This window comes from Agelaius phoeniceus, chromosome 4 (genome assembly GCF_051311805.1).
Source record: "Agelaius phoeniceus isolate bAgePho1 chromosome 4, bAgePho1.hap1, whole genome shotgun sequence".
Classification (NCBI taxonomy): Eukaryota; Metazoa; Chordata; class Aves; order Passeriformes; family Icteridae; genus Agelaius; species Agelaius phoeniceus.
In genome coordinates, this window is record NC_135268.1 from 28,227,979 (window position 1) to 28,248,526 (window position 20,548).

General features: G+C 36.0%; 1 protein-coding gene across 2 annotated transcripts in view; it reads right to left on the reverse strand.

The window, feature by feature from the left end:
* AIMP1 (aminoacyl tRNA synthetase complex interacting multifunctional protein 1) overlaps positions 1–20,548 on the reverse strand; it is a 31,783-nt gene that overhangs the window by 8,234 nt on the left and 3,001 nt on the right. For both annotated transcript variants that reach the window (XM_054633055.2, XM_054633056.2), the window contains exons 2-5: positions 7,536–7,669; positions 6,686–6,799; positions 4,248–4,406; positions 1,565–1,776 (exon numbers count right to left, since the gene is read on the reverse strand). In XM_054633055.2, the coding sequence (XP_054489030.1) occupies positions 1,565–1,776; positions 4,248–4,406; positions 6,686–6,799; positions 7,536–7,669 (619 nt within the window). The remainder of the gene's footprint in view (positions 1–1,564; positions 1,777–4,247; positions 4,407–6,685; positions 6,800–7,535; positions 7,670–20,548) is intronic.

The following is a 20,548-nucleotide window of genomic DNA, read 5'->3' on the forward strand; positions in this document are numbered from 1 at the left end:
TGAAAAAAAAAAACCCCACAGCATTTCACATATAAAGTGGGCATGCCAGAAGTTTTCACACCCATAAATAACTTGCACTGCATACTGAAATGTTAGTGAAGATACACAGACTGTGTTTCCTAACCAAAAGTAAAATCAGATGATACAAATGCTACAGCCTCAAACACTGCTAAATTACCACATCAAACACCAAAATCATAAACAGCTGAATTTTTTGTGAAGAAATTTATGGCTATGGTCCTTGATCTGATGTATATATTTTTATTTCAATATATGGCAGTAGACACATGCCAGGCCTTCACATTTTTGAACACTTAAAAAAACACAAAAAGATGGAAGCTTGCCCCTAAAAATTTACTGTCTTAATAGAGACTTGCCCAAACCGAAACCAGACATGCAAACAAAAATGCTCTCAAAGAACGTGCAAGGATGATCCCTAATTCTCTGTTAATGAATACTTCAGATTATTTTTCCACTCAGAAAGAAGGTTAAAAGAAAAGACTCCTGCTGCCATTTCATTCTGTACACTTGATGTTTCAAAGTATATTTAGAATGGCTTTTAATGTTTTCCTTTACATGCTTTCTTGAAGGCAGACTGCTAAAAAGCAAGCAAGTTGAGATTTTGCCCAGTGCAAATCCAGTAAGTGGACACCATCAGCTGATCAGTGCAGAATAGTTACTCTATTCAGGTGGGTTTTTTTGGTTCACTAACTTTCTGAAATAAAAAAAAAAAAATCACAATTTAATTGTTTCCTATGCTTGCAGTCTTCCATCAGGACAGTGTGCAAATAAGGATTGAAAAGACATTTAAGAAAGTGGAGCTTTTTCCAGACTAAGATCAATTCCTTCATGATCCATTTTGCAGTTGCTCTACACAACACTGTTTTAAATGCCAAGCTTGCATTTGAATTTAGGAACAACCTTCAGTAAACTCCTCTCACCCTCTAGAAGAGGTGTGAAAGGAAAACTAAATCTTGAAGTCTCAGGTTGTTCAAAGGCACCCATAAACCATCTGTGTCAAACACCAAAGCGTATCAACTGAAAAAAGCATGGACACAGATTCTATTCTGCTCAAGGAAATAAAAGTATGCATTTTGTATTCCACTGTTGTTTAAGCTATTCATTGCCAGCTAAGTTGAATTTACATGCTCTCTGCTTTACTTCATGCCAAATATTTCAACAGGCTATAAAAGAGAATTGGAAGGCAAAGGTTTCAAAAGTTTGGATCATACCAAAAAGGTTACTATGACTTCTCTACTACATAGTAGGAAACCTAAAGAAAGAGTAACATCTGTTTAGTTTAGGAGTTCAGTGTGCACTGATGGCAGAGGAATTGGAATAAGATCCCAGGATAGAAGTTTCTGCAATTAGAAACTGATTTGGGGTAAGGGTACTTCTCTGGTTTCTGGCAAATGTTGTTAAGTATTACTTCCATCTGCATTTTATTTTTGTTTTCATGACTGTACAAATCTTTTAGCAGAATAAAAACATATCCTATAAACAGATGAATGCCTTAAGATACTTTAGGAAAGAAAAAACTATCAGTAAATAATTTTGTCAATACCTTATCCAGAGGAACATGTTTCACTAAACCGCTGACAACAGTCCTTGGGCTTGCTTCACCAACATCCACTTGTTCAACATACAGAGTGTCTGCATCTGGATGCTTTTCAGCAGTAATAATGCAGCCAACACGAAGATCCAGACGAGAAACATCTACAGGTTTCGCATCGCTACTTCCAGCAGCTGGCTGCTGTTTCTTCTCCTTCTTTTCACCTATTAGAGAACATTTTGTTCCATGAAATAAACATTAAAAAAAGCACAACTAACGTATATGACTACTGCAAGGGAAAAGTGAGCTACAGTCTCAGAAATAAACATAAATTCTGTGCAAAACACAAAAGAGTAAACAGTTAGCACCTCTGTTACCAGTTTCCAGTGGTGAATTGTCATTCACACTTCAATTTATGTCATTATCTAAACTTATTACCACCTCCTGTTTGCAAGTCACCCTGAATTTAAGTGCAGCTAACGTGTGACACACATACTCTGACAAAGGCCACAGCAATTACCTGATCATCCCATTTGAATGATTAGCAATTACTAGTAAGCCTTGCCATGGTGTTTCACCAGCAAAAGGAAACTAGGGAATCACAGTCCAATGGGTTATGAGTGCTTATCAGCATGGTACACAGCCAGGAGCTGTGAGGTCACTGCAGGTGCACTGGCACAGCTGCAATGCAACCCTTCAAGATGACATTAGCCAACATTCTGCACTTCCCAAACACAAGAGTGCATGAAAATGCTCATGGCTTATGAGATTCCCCTGGTGTGGTATCTTTACCCCATATCATCAGACACAAAGACTGTGTAGTATAAAACAACAGTGAAACAACACTCCCCATACTCAGCTGCTTATATAAATCATGGAATCATAAAATATGCAATATTCCTTTCAAGATGAGCAAGTTACATGCAGTTTATAGATAAGACTGCTGTTTTGGAGACATTAAAGACTTGTTTAACAGCTATAATCTCTGGGAGATTAAAAAAGTCTAAGATGTGCTTACCTTAAATAAGCATATTCTGTTATTCTTTCATCCAAGATAACTTACATATTAATGTAAACTAAACTCCCTTCTTAATGGAGCAAAAAGGTAAAGTGGACACAATGTGCAATTTGATTTTATTCATCATTCTTCTAGTACAGGCATGAAATTAAATTATACATTCAATAATAAAAAGGCAATTTTTTTTAATATAAGCAACAGCTCTTCAAAAATACTTGCTCATTTATGATGAAAAGCTCTAGTGATTTGGGTTTTTAATGTAATTGACAATCTGATTAATAAAATCTCTTGTATATACAATAATATAAGAGAAACTGGATCAAAATCCCAATCAAAATAGCTAAGATATGATACCTAGGATCATTTCAAAGACCTGCTAAGTTTATCCTTGGTATAATTCCACACTGTTCTCCAGGACATCCCTCTACAAGAGAAATGAAGTCTTTCCTCAAAAGAGAACACAGCAAATGTGTACATGGTGTGTATACATACAGATACATGGAAAATATCCATTTCAATGCCACAGGCTAAGGAGAAAAATGCACTCCTCTGGCCAGTGTCAGAGTCAGTCCAGAATCCATATACAGAGAAATCATACAGATAAGTTTGCAAGAAGTAGAACAAAGAAGATGAAAATAATAAGAGAGGAAAGAGATGACATAGGTGACAGAAAGCAAAGGGATTTCAGATAGTCCATCATTTTATCAATTTCTAGATTTAAAAACCAATTTTACATGTTGGTTACTTCAACTGTTAAATACAATACTTACAACAGATGCTGAACTCCACAGAAACAGCCTGTGCAGGACTACTATTTAATGTTTCTGCTGTATTTCAGCATAAGACAAAAGTCTAACATGCTTTCCATATGAGATGAGCTGAGTTGGTCAAAGCGTGGTGCTAGTAACACCAAATTTGTGGTGGGTTCAACCCCTGTATGGGCCATTCCCTTAAGAGGTGGACTTGATGATCCTTGTGGGTCCCTTTCAACTCAGAATATTCTGTGATCTGTGTTTGTCTGACTGAACTTAAGGTACTCCTATTGTACTTCCTGTCATCATATATAGAAAGTTTTATTTTTCCTTACTAACTGAATATTTGCTCTGTAGCTGCTGAATACTTGAGGGAAAAAATTTAATTGCCTGCTATGACATGTGGCCTCTGCTTTTGTATTTACAGCTCTGTGGAATATTAATGTGTCCAAAGCTGAAATACATTAAAAAATATAAAATAGCTTATAAGTAGCTGTACAGCTCACCAGGAAAAAAAGAGACTGTGCACTATCATAATATCCAAATTCTGCAAACCTGTACAAATCTAATCATAGCAAATTAATAATAATCTGCATAAGGGAATGATTGCAAAACATAGTAAGTTACAAGATACACTTGCACACAAGTACAGGTGTCCAACAGACATGCCTTGTTTTTTGTTGGTGGTGGTTTATTAAATGAGGAAGTGCAGTCACATTAAACAGAATTTGGCATGTATCCCATGCAATGAAGAATCTGTAGCTTACCTGACAACCATCATTAGCTTCAAGTATTTTCAAGATTTAAGAGCTAGCACAACTCTTCCTACTGTAGCTGTATGAAAGCTTTTTTTTTTCTCAAAATCATGCAAAAACACTTGCATAAATTAAATACTTCAACTGTCTATCAGAGATAAGAAAAGTACCTTTTTTTTCTACTTTTTCTTTCTTTTTCTTTTCTTCATCTTCACCTTTAATTTGATCTTTGGAACCAGAAGATGCTGTAACTGCTGTAGGTTGTGGAACATTCTCTGAAAACGAAGCTGTAGAGAGGGTTGTACCAGGAGGAACTGCAACCTGCTTTACTAAAATCAAAACCACAAAAGTTAGGGGCAGTACCAGAACTTGGAACACTGACATTTTTAAATGTACAATGTAGATGAAAAAGCAGAGAGAACTGAAAATTTTGCTTAATATACTAAACCACAACTGCTGAGTAGTGAACCACATTACAAAACACGTTTCAGAACTTCATCTATATATGATTATTATGATCAATAAAAACAAAGTGTTTGATTACACATTTTTAAATGCGAAAAAGTCCTAAATACAAGAAAATATATAAGCAAACAACATCTCTTTTTGTAGCTGATTTCAACATCTAGTTATTTTTTCTACCAATTCCCTATTTCCCATTTGTTTAGTTTCAGTTTATAGCTACTAGCTCTTGTCATACTGGAGACTATTCCATAAATGAGTTATGCACAAAAGCATTTTTATAGTATATTCAGATCATCCATCAACTCTTATGATTAACTTAAGAAACTGAGCCTGAATAAAACAAAATTACCTGCAGCCCTAATGTGATCTGATTTCTCTTTTCCCTAAATTCTCCACATTACCTTCAACAGCTCTTTTTAAACTGCTGATACGGTTTAATTCTGTAATTCAGTTTAATACAGTAATTCTGGACATTGCACTATCAGTCTCACCAGATGGAAGTGTAAGAAGCATCTCTCTTCTACATTCTGCTCTTCAAGAATCTCTTCAAGGCTTTTAAGCCAATAATTGTACAGGGTAAGCATCATCAGTGCACTAGGCAGTACCATCAAGGCTACCTTTCCCAAGCAAGGATAGATGAGAGGATCTTTTCAAGTTCCTTTCAATCCTTTCAATGTTTTATAATTAACAACTGATACATCCCTCTGGTGTCACCATGACAGAATTCCCCATTCTGAATACATAAACTGAATACATGTTTTGTTTTTCATTTCAGGAATCTAACTTTCCTGAAGAACTGCACTTTGTTAGTTGATGCCTGTCCTCTTCAACACACAAGTGATTTGCACAAATTATATTCTTATAAACAGCTTTCTAAAGTAATTTGAATATGAAATTTGTTGTACTAACAACCACTTGCTCGCTAGTTGGGGAAAGTCTTTGTTTCTCAGGTTTTTGAAAAAACATCTTGTGATATTTTTGATCTTCCGTGTCCATCCAATTTCTGTGCTGAACTACTTAGTCCATTCCGATCTAACAAACATCTACTCTCTTCAACAGAAAAGATCTGAATTTAGTCCTACTACCACTTAGATGAACTAGCTAACTAAAGGAAGATGTACACCAAGTATTTCCTTTGCCATCTTGGACCAATATACCTTCAGACCTTTCTCAAGCACAACAGATTCTGTGAAATATCCCACACCTGTCAAGAACTGCTGCAGACTAAAAGACAACAGAGAAATATAAGTAATGGTTTGGTTTAGTACATGAAAAGGCTTTATTGGTGTCCAAAGGAGAAAAAGAATTCTCTGTATTCACAACATGTTAATCTTTTTGAAGACTGAACGTGCTTTTACACCAGTTAAACATTCAGTGAAGTTAAATGCCAGCATCCAGATACGCTGGATACTATCTTAAACAATTTAGAATTCTGATAGCATGGGTTAATAGCAATAACTGTTGAGGGCAGAAGAGGACTTTTTGGCAATAATTTTAAAAGACAACACAGTGTATCTGAAACACTTCGGTTTTGGGGTTTTTTTCCTATTTCCTTTTTTTTTTTTGTTTTTTTTACTATTAAGTATATAATGATGGTATATACTGAATAGAACTACATAGAGGAGAGCAAAGAAAGAATAAGTCCAATGGAAGGCTGGTATAAAGCACAGAATCATAAATTCAGAACACATTGTTTATAAATTTACAAAACCACAGCTTTCCTAGTAAGTCCCTGACCATCTGTACTTTGCACCATGGCTAGATCTTTCCATAGTGATTTTTCAGTCATGCTAGATTAAATATTCAAAGTAGCAAGAGGAGTTAGACATGTAGCAATTTCTACAGAATTACAAGGAATCATTGTCATCAGTGAGGTTCATGGCCTATTATGCAAGGCACTGAACAAAAAAATACAAAGAACTAGCTCCATGTCTGATTAAGTTTAGTATATAGATCTGTCAGGCCTGCAGCTTATTAAAATGTTGGAATCAAGTAACTTTTCACAGGCATGGAATCAGGGAAAATCCAGAATTTGTATGAAATACCATAGAGTCACATGCAGAACAATAAAAATCAAGGAAAATTAAGATAGTTTTGTGCTAACTACATCAATTTGCATGAGAATAGCACTTTTTTTCCCCACCTCCATTTCGAATTTCAGCCTGAATCAGCTCCTGTTTCAGCCCTTCAATTTCTTTCTTCAGTTTAGCATTTTCCACACGGAGCTTCTTCTCTTCTCGGAGAGATGCTTGCAAGACTAGAGTTGACACATTAAAAAAAACCCCAGATTTCAGTAACTAGCATTTGTCACTTTGGACACAGAGGTTTGTTTTTAAAGAAAAGTGAAACATGGTGAGACAAACAGCACAAAAGTGAAAAATTTCAAGGAGTATATAATCAGAAATACTTAGGAATTATTTTCTTTGTTGTTGAAATAGACATTTTTACAATAGTTATATAATCAAATTGCCTCTCAATATACTATCTTCTCAGTCCCCTAAACAGAATCACAAGAAAAACCTCTGAGAAACCTACAGAAAAACCCTGATAATGTTTGTAATACAGAGCACCTTTGTTCACTGATACAGTTGAGTACAAAATATCAAAATTGAAGCTATGACACTCTTGACAGAATGCCATAGTTGTGAAAAATCAGTACTAAATTCAGGATAAGGCATAGTCTTGTATTCTTTCCAACTCCTTTTCTCTCTTCAAATGGAATCATGTTCTACCAAATTTCCATAATTTGTGTTTTAATTCTTCCTCATCCATACCTCTTCTATTTCAGAATAAGCAGCTTCAAAAAAACCCAAACCAAGCGAGAACAAAGCCCCCACAGCCCCCATGACAGTCAAGTGGGGCTACAATTGCAAGGTTTATCTTGGAGAACTTGAAATGCTTTAAAGACTGACACACCAAATATTCTCATTTTCTCTTATATGCATTTACTGGTAACCATCTAGTTAAAAGGTTTAGCCTAAGATAGATCTTACTGGCTTTTTCCTTGAGGAGGGCAAGTTGCTGCTTGAGGTACTCAATAACTTGATCGGCCTCTGCACCCTTCTGCTCCAGTCTGTTCAGCACTGCATTGTTGGCTGCCATCTTTACCAAAAAACGGGATAAAAACCTAGACAAAGAACAGCCTAAAATTAATGACTTCTCAATGCAATAACACTATTATCTCTTACCATGTCAAGCAGTTCTCAAATCAGTTGCTGAACAAAAAAATTTGCTAAGTGAAAAGCCGGGCTCCTACCTCCTAATGCAAAGTCCAAACAAAAATCAAAGTTAAACAGAATCTGATGTTTGACAGCTGCTTTCAAGTGTTTTAAAAGAAAAGCTATTTTTCTTCCCAGCAGCAGAAAAGGTTTTCTTCCTTCATGAAACAGGGAAAAGGTGGAGGGGGCAGCAGGGGGGGATGTGGAAGGAAATAAAAGGGGAAAGATTGGACAGGAAAACACTGTATCCTGGGCTTAACTAAAAAAAAAAAAAAGTGTATATCAAATTTTATTGAGACTAAGAAAATGGAATCATGCCACAAAAATTTCCAAATGTTTCCAATAAATTTATTCAGAATATACTGAATACTTCATACATTGTGCTTGTGCATATATTAAGACTTTATTGTTTTACTTTTAATAGTCATAATTCATTAGTATTTTTACTTATCTGAGATAAAACCAACTTTTATTAGAGTTTTACACTTCAGAGTTATTTTAGGACCAATTTTGACTATTTGATTTTGCACCCACTGAAATGGAAGGGCCAGCACACAGATAACAAAGAAGGAGGGAACACAAAAGACCAGCAAAGAGCACAAATAAATGCTATCTAACCTTTTATGATATTTACTAATGTTTCACTAATGTTCCAGAAAGTAGTTATGCCTTGTGTCCAGCCTTTATTTTTTGAAAGCTACCAAATCTGGCCTACCTTCCTTCTCAGGAACATTTGTATCTAAACACTAGAGCTCAAATAATGGCAACAGAATGATGAAAAACAGTTACAATCACTCATATCTGCAGCAGAGAGTGCTTTTTCCCTCCCACTCAGTATCTAAATGAGAAAAGAATCTGTACTAACAGTTGCCTCTTCTGTGAATCAAGAAAACTGGTTACAGGTGGGAAGAAAAGATCTTTACAAGCAATGGTGATCTAATTCCTGTGAGGTGATTCAATTCCTGTAAATTTGTCCATGAACTGCAACAAATGAAAGAATTGGTAAGAAAATGGAAATCCAGGCACATGTATTGGCTCCTCAACTTTATCAAAATACAAAATTGCCTTTTCTCATATCAAATTGGCAGATAACTTCCTATTTTATTCCAAGACTATTGTAATGCTATGATCTAAATCTGGTTTTAACATACAAATAATATTCCCTATTGGGATATGCAACAAAAGTCATGCTGAAGAAAAAAGAGATTAGGAATAACTGAAAGGTGAACAGCTACAATCACACTCATGCCAGGGTTAACATACCGTCTCTGCTGCACTCTAAAAATTGACACACGGTTTAGATCTGATCTTACATTATAAATAACTCAAATGTCCACAGGAATATATTTAAATTTAAAAAACCTCAGAAAACTAACTACAATTATTCTGGAATAGTGTATTTAAAAGGAATAGTGTATTTAAAAGTTCCCAGAGTAAAATTCACAAAGCCAGAGAGAGGTGTAATAGACAGATGATGCATGGGGTATCTTGAAATGTGATGCATGAACCAGAATCCTGCCTTCTTTGCAATGCAATACAAACAAAGTCTGTGCTACACACACTGTTTCACTTAAAGATGTGAGAGTATTATGGCCATCACACCTTCCACTCATCCACAACAGATTTTTTTTTTTTTAAAGAAAGAAACTCTTGGAGCAAAGAGCAGAAAAATCTCTCCAGGACAACTGAATTAATTTTTATATTCAAATTAATGTCTGCTAACAAGAAAATAATTTTGTTTTCATGGGCAGACTGAAAACAGAGAGTTTCAAAAAGGAAACCAGTGATTCCAATAAGCTTCTAATTGAGATGTCAAATGGAAACAGACATAAAACTATCATGGCACAACACAGCATAATACAAAGCCTGGGATATTACAGTCTGCATACCAGTAAGATTTCTTGCAAGCTACAAATTCTCTCAGGGGAACACAATACTAACAGTGGAAACTTTTCCAACAACAACAAAAATGCTACTAAAACTTCAAAGTGAATAGAACTGGTACATTTTATAGATTTTAGCCAAGTTGGCTAATGAACTGAAGATCTGGAAATGAAGTTACATGATTACAATTTTCCCACTTGTCAAATAAATTTCTGTAAAGCTAGTATTGTAACAATAACACGAAGGAATAGGTATTTCCGATGCTAATAGGGAAAGGCAACAGGCTGAAATGAACTGCTGCAGGAACAAGCACAGGAACCCATACAGCAGAGTGATAAAACTGTATCCAAAAAGGGCACATGAAGGAAAAAAAGTAAGATCCACCCTTTATTATAGAATACAAAACACATTAAAAATATGAGAACTGCATCAAAGGTTACAGCCAATTTTCTTTTTTTCTTTTTTCACCTTTACTCTATTTTCTTTGCCTTCCACTATCCTATCACCCTAACACAAAAAAATCCTACAACAACCAACCCTTATTGGTGATACACAAACTAAAAATTAGAGAGAAAACCAGAAATAATATAGCTTAAAAACCAGATCACAGCTTACTTCAGATATATTCTGACCTGCTTAGGAAAAAATGTCCCAAAGAGCAACTGAAAGTAAAGACACTTCATCCAATTGTGCCTAATGAGCTCCTTTCCCTTGCTTTGAAAAACAGGTATGGTGTATTTACATTCAGACATTCTGGAAAAGTCCTTAAGTTACCTGCTTGCTTAGCTAAGGGAAACAGTTTTATCTCAGACCTCTGGGGACTGCTGTGTTATTTGCAAGACACTCAGGACCGCTCCAAAACCCACTTGCTCCACTCAATGGAACTCAATCTTGAAATGAAGGACTCAAGCTGTACAGTTATTCATTACACTGAACATCAACACATGAGAGCTGTTTCATTTCTCATCAGTCTACCTGCTGCTTAAGAGAGTTGCCCACGTTTTTTTTTAAACTGAAAGCACTGTCTGATGCCATCTTCTAAGTAGCTGCAGTTCCCTTGCAGGAGAAAACAGGCACTATCTCACTTTGCTGCTCAAAAACAAGTAGTGTGGAAGTGTCCCCAAAGTGGGAAACTCTCTATAACAAATCAAGCCTTCTCATGTAAGTACAAATTTTAACATGTTTTACAAATACTTTATCAACATTGGCCTCAACTTTAAAATATATCCAAATCAAAAACTGAACACACAAAAGATGCTAAAAACGTAAATCTGCTTGTACCTTACTTTTCAATGCTGTCGATTGTTAAAAAAAAAGAAAAAGCCAAAATCCCTATAAAATTAATGACAAAATTTAAAACTTAAAACTCTAAAAATTAGTTTTGGAATCTATCCATAGTCTGAACATAGAACCAATTACTTTCCACTATTGGAAAAGCAACCACTAAACAGAAAAAAAAACCAAAACAAAACCACAAACAAACAAGCAAAATAAAAAGCAACACCTGAAACTGGAAAACAACTGACTGCTGAAGCCTAAAACAATTAACTCTGAGCATTCCTTTTTCCAGCTGGAAGTTTTAAAAAGCTTAGCACTTTGAAGCTCTCAGCTTTTTCTTGCAATGCTTTGCTAATATCAACACAAAAAGATTACAACTGCAGGAGATTAAACCACAAGTGCCTCCTTCTCCTCTCTTCCTCTCCCATGTACACGTTAATTCCTTCACAGTGAGAGGGTAAATTTGACAGCCCACCACACCTGGACAGCATTCTCCTCTGCATGGAGCTTTGCTCTCACCCATCGCTGCTCTGTGCTTGCCATGGAGGAATCAAGAATTCCTAGAGCAAAGCTAATTGTATTCACCTTTAACAAAGAGCAGGTAACAACCACACAATGGCCCAGGTGGCATTTTCTGTGAGGCACATGTTTATAGTGTGTTAATGAGTGCCAACCAAGATCTAAGATTTTATTTTCTCACAAGAGGAAAAAAATAAAGATCTGCAAAATGACATGCTGGCATTTCAATTGAGGTGATCTGTTCAAATCAAACAGAATCAGTGGTATATTCTAAAAATTATCAACACCACAAAAATAATTTCTCCAATGCTAACTAAAGTTCAATAATTTAAACTATATAAAAATACTAAATGTTAATTCCTCTTCCTAAGCTTTTGGTCTTAAATCCTAAGGAAATCTCAAATTAAACTCGTTTTCTTCCTTTGCAGAATTATGGCCAATTTGTATATAAAGTATGCGACTCTCCGTAAAGAGACCAAGTGCCATCACTTTGTTTCTACAAGAAGTGTGTTCAAAGCCTTCTATCTGAGCATCTTTTCTGAGTATGGTCCTTTCTGGCACACAATCTTACAAAAACCCATAAACATAACAGAATGTGCCAGCTGTTTGCCAGACTCTGCTTTCCTGTGCTATGCACTTCTATGAACTGTGAGGATACAGTGAACCAGATTTGAGAATCTCACATCACACCTTTTTATTCTGCAAGGTAAGGAGCAACAGTTAGCAGATCAAAACAGAAGAAAGCAGACCAGAAGTATGTTTTCTTTGGCTGAACCAAAGTATCACTGCAACTAGGCAACTGTTGTAACTCATCCCATATTTTCTCATCTTAGAGAACTGAGATCCATGCTTTATAAATCAATTCTTTCTTAAAGGTTCCTTCTAACTTCTGATAAAATATTCTAGGCCTGATGCTGTCAGCACCTTTTGCTAAGATTTAGAATACCTGATTTGAAGAGTTCACATTTTTGGAAGAAAAACTTAAGACAGTTTTTAGTTTTCAAACCTCCGAAAATTTAGGCTATATTAAAAAATCCAAGCCAAAACACAGGAGAGCTACAACTAATTAGTTCTGAGATCAAATCTTAGTTTTGACTTGATCACCCTCATACTTCACTCTAAGTAATGCAAACAAAAGCAGCAGCAATTCCCCACTTGTCTTAGGGGAGCAATAGCCTGAAACACTTTGTTACAAATTTTCAGTTAAACAGTTCTGGTGCTAGGACATTTTGGAAATCAGTTACATTTAGTAAGTTTCATCACTACCACAAAAAAATTGGTATTTCACTGGCTTTATACCTGTTATATGTTGTAAAACACAATCATGGCTTTTATACCCATATATCCCTTCTCAGGAAATGAAGTTCCAAAAGATCATGTGGTTCCACACTTAACGGACAGAAAACAATCATAGTTACATATTGGAAATGTAGGTTTTCCACAGTTTCATGTGGAAAAATAGAATTCCTCAATAAAAAAATAAAAAAATTCCTCAATTACAAAAAAAAATCCTCAATAAAGAAGTCAAGTATAGAGCTATTCACAGTTTCAAAAAAATGTGCCTTTTAAATCCATACACAAATAGGCAAAGTTATTGATAACAACCAATATAATGTTGAGAAAGAAAACAGAAGAATTTTAAGTATTAGGTACTTCTGCATTCCATTACTATCAAACCCATCATTTCCTTGTTATAATGGAGTAAAAAAAAAAAAAGACATACTGCACTTAAACTTAAATACCATTTCAAGCACACTTGAGGCATGCACATATCAGTGAAGATTTAATTACCAGCTCAACTCTCTTTCAGAATTAAGTTTATTGTTAGCACTGTAAGGGAAGAATGTATGTTTCCTGAATAGCACAAAGTTCACACATCTAAAAGTACAATCCAAGGCCTTAAGCAAATGTGTGTAAGTATTCAAAATGTAGATGCTCACCCAGGTCCTTCTCCACATATGGCAAATGAGACCTATCAAAACATTTTTTGGCAGAACAATGGCAAACACTTGAAAAGCAACAGCAAAATTAAAAGAAAAAAAAAACAAAAACAAAAAAAAAACAAAACAAACAAAAAACAGCAAAACAAAAAAAAATGACCCCCAGAAAACATACAAACAAAAATCACTCCCAAAAGAAACAAAAACAACCCACAAAAAAATTTTTAAAGTCAAGAAATAAATCAACAAAACAAAACTCCTGACCCCAAACCACAACTCCACAACTGGTCTGGTTTTGGGGTTTTTTTCCAACATTTGAGCAGTATTGGTAGATTGCAGTATAAAAAGTTGAAACCTAGAAGTTATCAAATGAATCATCATGGAACCTGATTTTTGACTTGCAGTACTAGACTAGCAATTCCCTGCCAGGTACTAGAGATATGGGTACTACAAAAGATGAAATGAATTTCTAACTACTACCCTGGTATTTTTCTAAAAAATTATTTTTCCTAAATTTTATTAGAAAAATTCTATTTTTCTAAAAAAAGAATGGTCTTTTGAATATGAACAAAATGAAGTTAGAGCCTAAAATGTTAAGAGGGTGTTACAAAATACATCAGCACAGCTTTAAAGATTCAAAATTGCAGAAAGACATCAGATCTTGTCATCCTTTCTCCCCAGACTGTGATTGCTGCAACTGGGGCTTTAAACAGTCAAACAACCTGGTTTGTTGTTTTTTTTTTTCATTTAGCTCTTAACTACAATTTATTATGCATTCCCTGTCTATAAGCTTCTGTGGGGTCAGTATCGAATGGAATTTGCCAAGCACCAAATTAGTAGGCAAAGCTGCACATTTTTGCTGTATGTTATTTCAACTCACATCTTTGGCACTGAGAAAGTCAGAATAACTGCTTTGCAGATTTTCAAACACCAAAATGTCTAATACAGTCCATCCAAGTAGGAATGTCAGCTCTGTGGAATGATTTGCTAGCTCTGGAGACTAGAGTCCAACCCTTCTGGCTGCCAGATAAATCAGGCTCAATCCCAGCTGCAGACAGGTCCTTTTAGTAGTCCTAAGAGCCTACCCCTCCCAATTTTAAAGGGCTGTAAATAGTAAAAACACAGAAAACTGAACTTTTTCATATTGAAAAACACTGCAGCATGAAAGAGATTTTTTAAACATATGATGGAACATCACACAACAAAAGGCCCATCCACTGGTACCAATTTTGAGGCAACAGAAGTTACTTAGTAATGACTATTTTTAAATGTGAAGACAAGTCTGCCTTGAAAGGGAATGATGCACTGAAGTTACAAGCAAGTCATAGCATTAATGAGACAGGCAAAAATCAGATCTATGAGAAGCAATGAATGAGGAAGTAAGGCATATATTACAACATATAATGAATGAAATTGACTGGCCTAATTTGCATTAAAACTGATGTCTGGGATTGATATGGTAGAGCTCATTAGAAACTCAAGTGAGGAGTAAAAATAATTTTCATTCCATTTCTATTTCAAGACTTTAGTAGATGCCACATTGTATTGCATCACACCTTAACACACTACAGCCTCAACACTCAAAAGGTTAAGAGTACTTTCAGCTTTATTTACATTCCTGATGTAAACTTGTGCTAAATGTCAATCCAGGGAGAAATTCCTACTAATGCTTGCCTCAGCCCAATTCTGAATCAACTTTGCGTTCTTCCCCACCTCTGAGGAGAGACTCCAAGGACTAAACAAAGCGGAGGCATGATCACCCTTAAGGAGTTCTGCCCAGGTTAAGACAGCAATCAAGCATTTGGATGTGGTCTGTAACAAAATTTACACCTTAATTTATTAACCTGAGCAGTCTGCCCGGTAATTGAGCAGCCAAGGATGGCTCACAACACAGCTCAAGGAAAGCAATTTCTTTGAACCACTTGACTGAAGTCTCAGCAGGTTCCACACCCACTGCATCTGCCAGGTCCCTGCAAGTGCCCTAGAGATTCATCTGGCTGTGCTTTGTAGTGCAGGCTGCAGTTTAAGTAGCAGCTCATATGCCAAAACAGTTGGACAGCCTTATGTATTTTTCAACAATGTTTATCTTTCGAATCCCACTGCATTAATATTTTAATAAGACTATCAAAATCTTTCAGTAAATGATCATCATGTGCACAAGAAATTCCCACAATAAATCCCATGATGGAAAAGATGCAATGCCCATGACACGCTGCCTCATTTCTTTGACTGTAATCTCCGATTGCCAAACACAAAATACATCCAGGTCTTTGGAACAGAAACCTTACATCAAAAAATGACAAGGTTTTTTGTTCATTTTGTTTTCCTTTCATTTTGTTGGGTTTTTTTGTGGTTATATATAGATATGTGTACATATACAAATAAATATATATATTAAAAGGCATTTGCTATTCATGTCTCAAAGTATCCTCATAAAACTTCCCTGACAGGTGATGAACTTTACAATTACTGACACACACATATGCCTATAAATTCAGAAATTTAAGAAGACTCAGCTGCATCTGGACAAGTCTGCAAGGTCAGCATATGTCACAGGAACTCAAAGAATCTGTACTGTGGTTCACCCTCTAGGGTTTTACTGGGAAAGTAAAGTGAAAACTTTAGATTACTGTTGTAACTACAGAGTAAACTACTCATAAATCAGAGAGAAGAATCAAAACTGCACTGAAATCTACCTGTTGATGCCAAGTAGAACAGCTTCTTAGGCATTAAACTGATTTCTGTAACTTTATCCAAAAAAAGTGAACATTAACACTACTTCCTTGATTTAGAGCAAGTAAAGCAGTTACAGAAAGGAAAAGAAAGAAAGAGCTGTTTACACTCTCCCCCTAAGAGAAGTCTCAGTTGAGAACAAAGATGTATTTTTAAAATACCCCTGAAAATCTGGTATTCATCTTTTGGGTCTGTTATAGCAATAAGGATAAAAATCTTTGTCAAAAACCCTTGCTGCTAAGAAGATACTTCAAAAATATCTTTTCCTTAGAAACTTGAAGTTTGAGAATAAGAATGTCATTAAACAATGTATTTTATGTCTGCAATAGTCTGCAAAATAATGGTATTGGTTAGGTAGTTCACAGGAACATTTCAGTTCCTAATGCTCTTAATATCTGAAACCTCTCTGCTAGTTATCTTACATAGTACAAGTGTGTTAAAAAAGAACCTTGCAATTTACTACTTTTACATTAATATCAGCTTTTCTACATGTAAAAGGAGTATCTTGTAGCGCAGCTAAAGGAAAACAGGATTTAACCATTCAATTAAAACAAGTGCTCAGGTTAAAAATAACCATTATTTACTCACAAAAGCACTGAGCAGACCCCATGCAGATGTATTTTGAAAGAATCAGTGTCCTCTAACTTCAGACACATTAGCAGCTGCTGAGGCAGAACCTTGAGGCATTCTTTATGTGGGCCAAATAACACCTGAAGAAAAAACTGAAAGCATGCATGCTTGTCTGCACATCTGAGTGTAACCAATGCAAGAATAACGGCAAACATCTTTTAAAACGGAAGAACAAAGCTGTCAAACAAAATTTTCATGGTAACAGCAGTCCTTGATGAACTTTGAGCCTGCAGCTGCAGCACCTTATTTACACAAAAAAAACCCAAAACCAAAACAAAACAGAAAAAAACCAAACCCACACAACACAAATAATTGTACTTTCCAATGCTGAATTTACTCATAGTAGGATGATATTTTAATGAAAACCTATTAAGATACTAACTAACCCTGTGCAGAGAAAATAATTTATTCAGCTGTGGAATGAAAAGTCTAAATGAACTTTTGTATCTAAAGTGGGCTGACAACTAATCCTCAGCAGCCAGAAGCAGTTTCATGTCACTTCAAAACCACGTTCCAGCAGTATCTACCACGTCTTTGTAGTTGTATGAACTGAGAAGCACTTGGGGTTCACAGCTTTTAAAACTTCCAGGATGAAAATTATTTCCCCTCTTTTAATGCTGATCTGTGCAGCGGGAAATAAAAATTCACAAAAGCAAACAAATTCCCTGTGCACTCATCTTGGATGTTGAGAGGGCTGATGTCAGCTATTAAGACTGATAGTCTCTGACAGAAGAATCCTCCAAGCAGCTTTTGGGCAATAGCCATTTTTCATTTATGGATTCAAACTATAGAAACAAAAGAAGTTTTAAGTTAGCTAAATTCTAATTTTGCTGTGTTCCAAATTCTTCTATTAAAAATCCAATCATTTTTAAGCAATTATTTTCAATTGACATATGTTGGTTTAACATCTTCAAAAGCGCTAATTTGCAGGTAAGTTTTCAGTAAATTGCAAAGGAAAAGAAAAGGTCTGAGTGTGCCTAGGTCATATCACGAGCACTATTTTATAGAAGGTCATTTGGATATGAAATTACTTACCCACTGTGATGCAGCAGGGGTAACTGAACCCTAAGAAAGGATTAATTTCCCTGGGGTATGATTCAGTGTCATATCCTAGCTGGCAACAGTGACTTCCTCAGTGTGCAACTGTTACCAATTATTGGAGCCCTTGACACAGAAGGTTTCAAACCTTACAGTAGGACTAGCAGATGTGCTCACAGAGGTGAACTCAGGGCCTTGCCTCCAGAGCAGCTGCCAGCAAGCCAAATGCAATGCCTCTTGCATGCCATGCACCAGCTCCTGCACTCTGGGGGAGCAGCAGTCCCCAGCTACCCCGGACAAATGAGCTGCTGAAATGATCTGTCCACTTATCTTGACAGTCTGAAACAAGATGCCACTACAAAGCTGTATATTAAACTGTAACCGAGAAACACTCTGGGATAGAAATCAGATCCAATAGCAATGGATAGTTTCTGAGAGAGGGTCCTGAAGTCACAAACTAAGCTTTACACTATTAATTCATACTCAGCTATGTTGGAAAAGCTCCTGATGAGAAGGAAATGGAAATAAAAGTAGTCCATAATAGGCGGTTTTATGCCAAAAGATTGAAGCAAATGACCTCAAGAATACATGTGCTAACTTGAGGCAATTTTTGATGATATTTAATGCATTACCAGCTGCAAGGAATTCAATTTTCTCCTAATCCTGAATAGAATCTCTGTCAGCATTTAAGAATTCTGAGGAAAGAATGAGTTCTACATGAATTGTGTTTAGCAGATGATTAAATACAGTACATGTTGCTTTCTAATAGGAATGCTAGTTTAATCTTCCCTCTCTGCAGTTCTGGAAGTCAAAGCAAAGTTTCTAGGCTGTTAATTTATATTAAGTGACATAAGAACCTAAGAACTGAGAGTGGTGAGGCACTGGTTGAGGCTGCCCAGAGATTTGCATCATAAGCAATTGTACCCTAGAAAGAACAGCAATCTGGCACACTGAACTTTGTAATCAAGACTGACAGCGATTGCCATGCCTAAAACCAGTTATAACTGCCCAGAAACTTCTGACACTGCTAAACTTAAAAGCATTTGCTAGAAGCACAGAGCATGCTCAGGCAAGAAACTTTTCCTATTTAAATGTAAACATGGATGTTTGGAAAGTTTAGGAATACTCAAATGGACATGGTGACAATCTCAAAACATTTGGAGCCATCATGCTACCCAAGCAAACTAGCACATTTTTATTATGCTCAAAAAATCACTTTCTCTTGTTTCATCTATCAAATCTTTTCAACTGACTGTAACCACAGGGGCTGTATTTTCAGGAGGAAAATACATTCTTGCAACATGTTTCAAGCTTGTAATGGACTTCACCATTAGAAAACTCTATGGCCCAAAAGGCATAAAGGCAACCAACAACTTAATCTATTAACAAAACACTACATCACAAAAACTACAGAGAACAACTCCTCACCTGGGAGTCTACTACCTGCCACACCTGTCTGCTCCAGTTTAAAGGAAAAAAAAAAAAGTTCAAACTTCTAATTTCTCTAGAAAGTCTAGAAAGCAAGTCTGAGTGACATAGGATGGAATAAGGGAGAAGCAAGTCAGGAAAGGCCTGACCAGCCACAATTTTTTATAGGTAAACTGCCTCAGCTGCTCAAGAGGCTGCCCAAGCAATACTCACATTGAACTCATACATACTCAAGACCCCCTACAACTGGCACAGAGTTTTGTCTTTGTTCAGATTCCCCTTTCCTGCCTCTCAACTTTTTCAAGACACTTCAAAGAAGATCAAAAAGCTTGAAAGAAGTGCAGTTGTTTAGTCTACAGAAGAGAAGATAAATGGGAGACCTGGTCTTGTTCTTCAAAGACAAAGCAAGTTGGTACGAGAATGGGACTAAACTGTTCACCAGCTCTGATGCAGACATGAAAAAGAAAGCAAGATTTAAGTTTTGGAAAACTTTCAAGTAAGAGTAATAGACTGAACAGGCTGCCTTTGGAGGCTGTGGAATATCCATCACTGGAAGGTTTTAAAAACAGGCTAGGCAAACATCTGTCAGAAGTGATTAAGTTACAGTAGATGAGAAGGTCTTCTGCTCCTCTTCTGCTAGGGTCCTTTTGTTACACCCAGTATTACAAACCCAATCATATTTCTGTCTTTTACATGCCTGTGTTTTATTTAACTTAAAAAAACATGCAATAAAAACCTGTCCTTCTGTGATATTTCCACATATTCAAGTGTGTTTATTTGGGACAACATAATAGACATGAAAGATCTGTTAAGTATGAAAGCAGGATAAAGAAACCACCTGTGAAGTAAAATACCAACATATTAAATTTACACTCACTCTGAATAAATTGACCTCTAACATTATAATGCAGACAACACTGCATTATTTTTTGTCCTCCAAGAGAAAAAGTTGTTGAACTTCATCAGTTACTTACTGATCTGCAGTCACTTCAAGATTTTCCTTAAAGGAGCTTTTTTTTTTTAAAAAAGCACTTTTCCCCAGGCACAGAGAAATACAAAATTCAATATTACAAAATATTAATAGAAAAAAGATCAGAAGACTGCTTTGAGAAGTATCCAAATCTTTTTGAAACTAAATTAAACTATAAGGACGGCTTCCATTGCACTGGAGGAAAAAAGCCATTGGAGACCTTTTTCCTCCCCCTGCTGTTTAATACTACTGTAACCATGGAAATGAAAAATAAACATTGACTTCCCCTCACCCCCAGCATGACAGGATATGTAACAGCAGAAATGTTTCTGGGTGAAGGTAAGAACAGGTAACTGCTCAGGAGAACA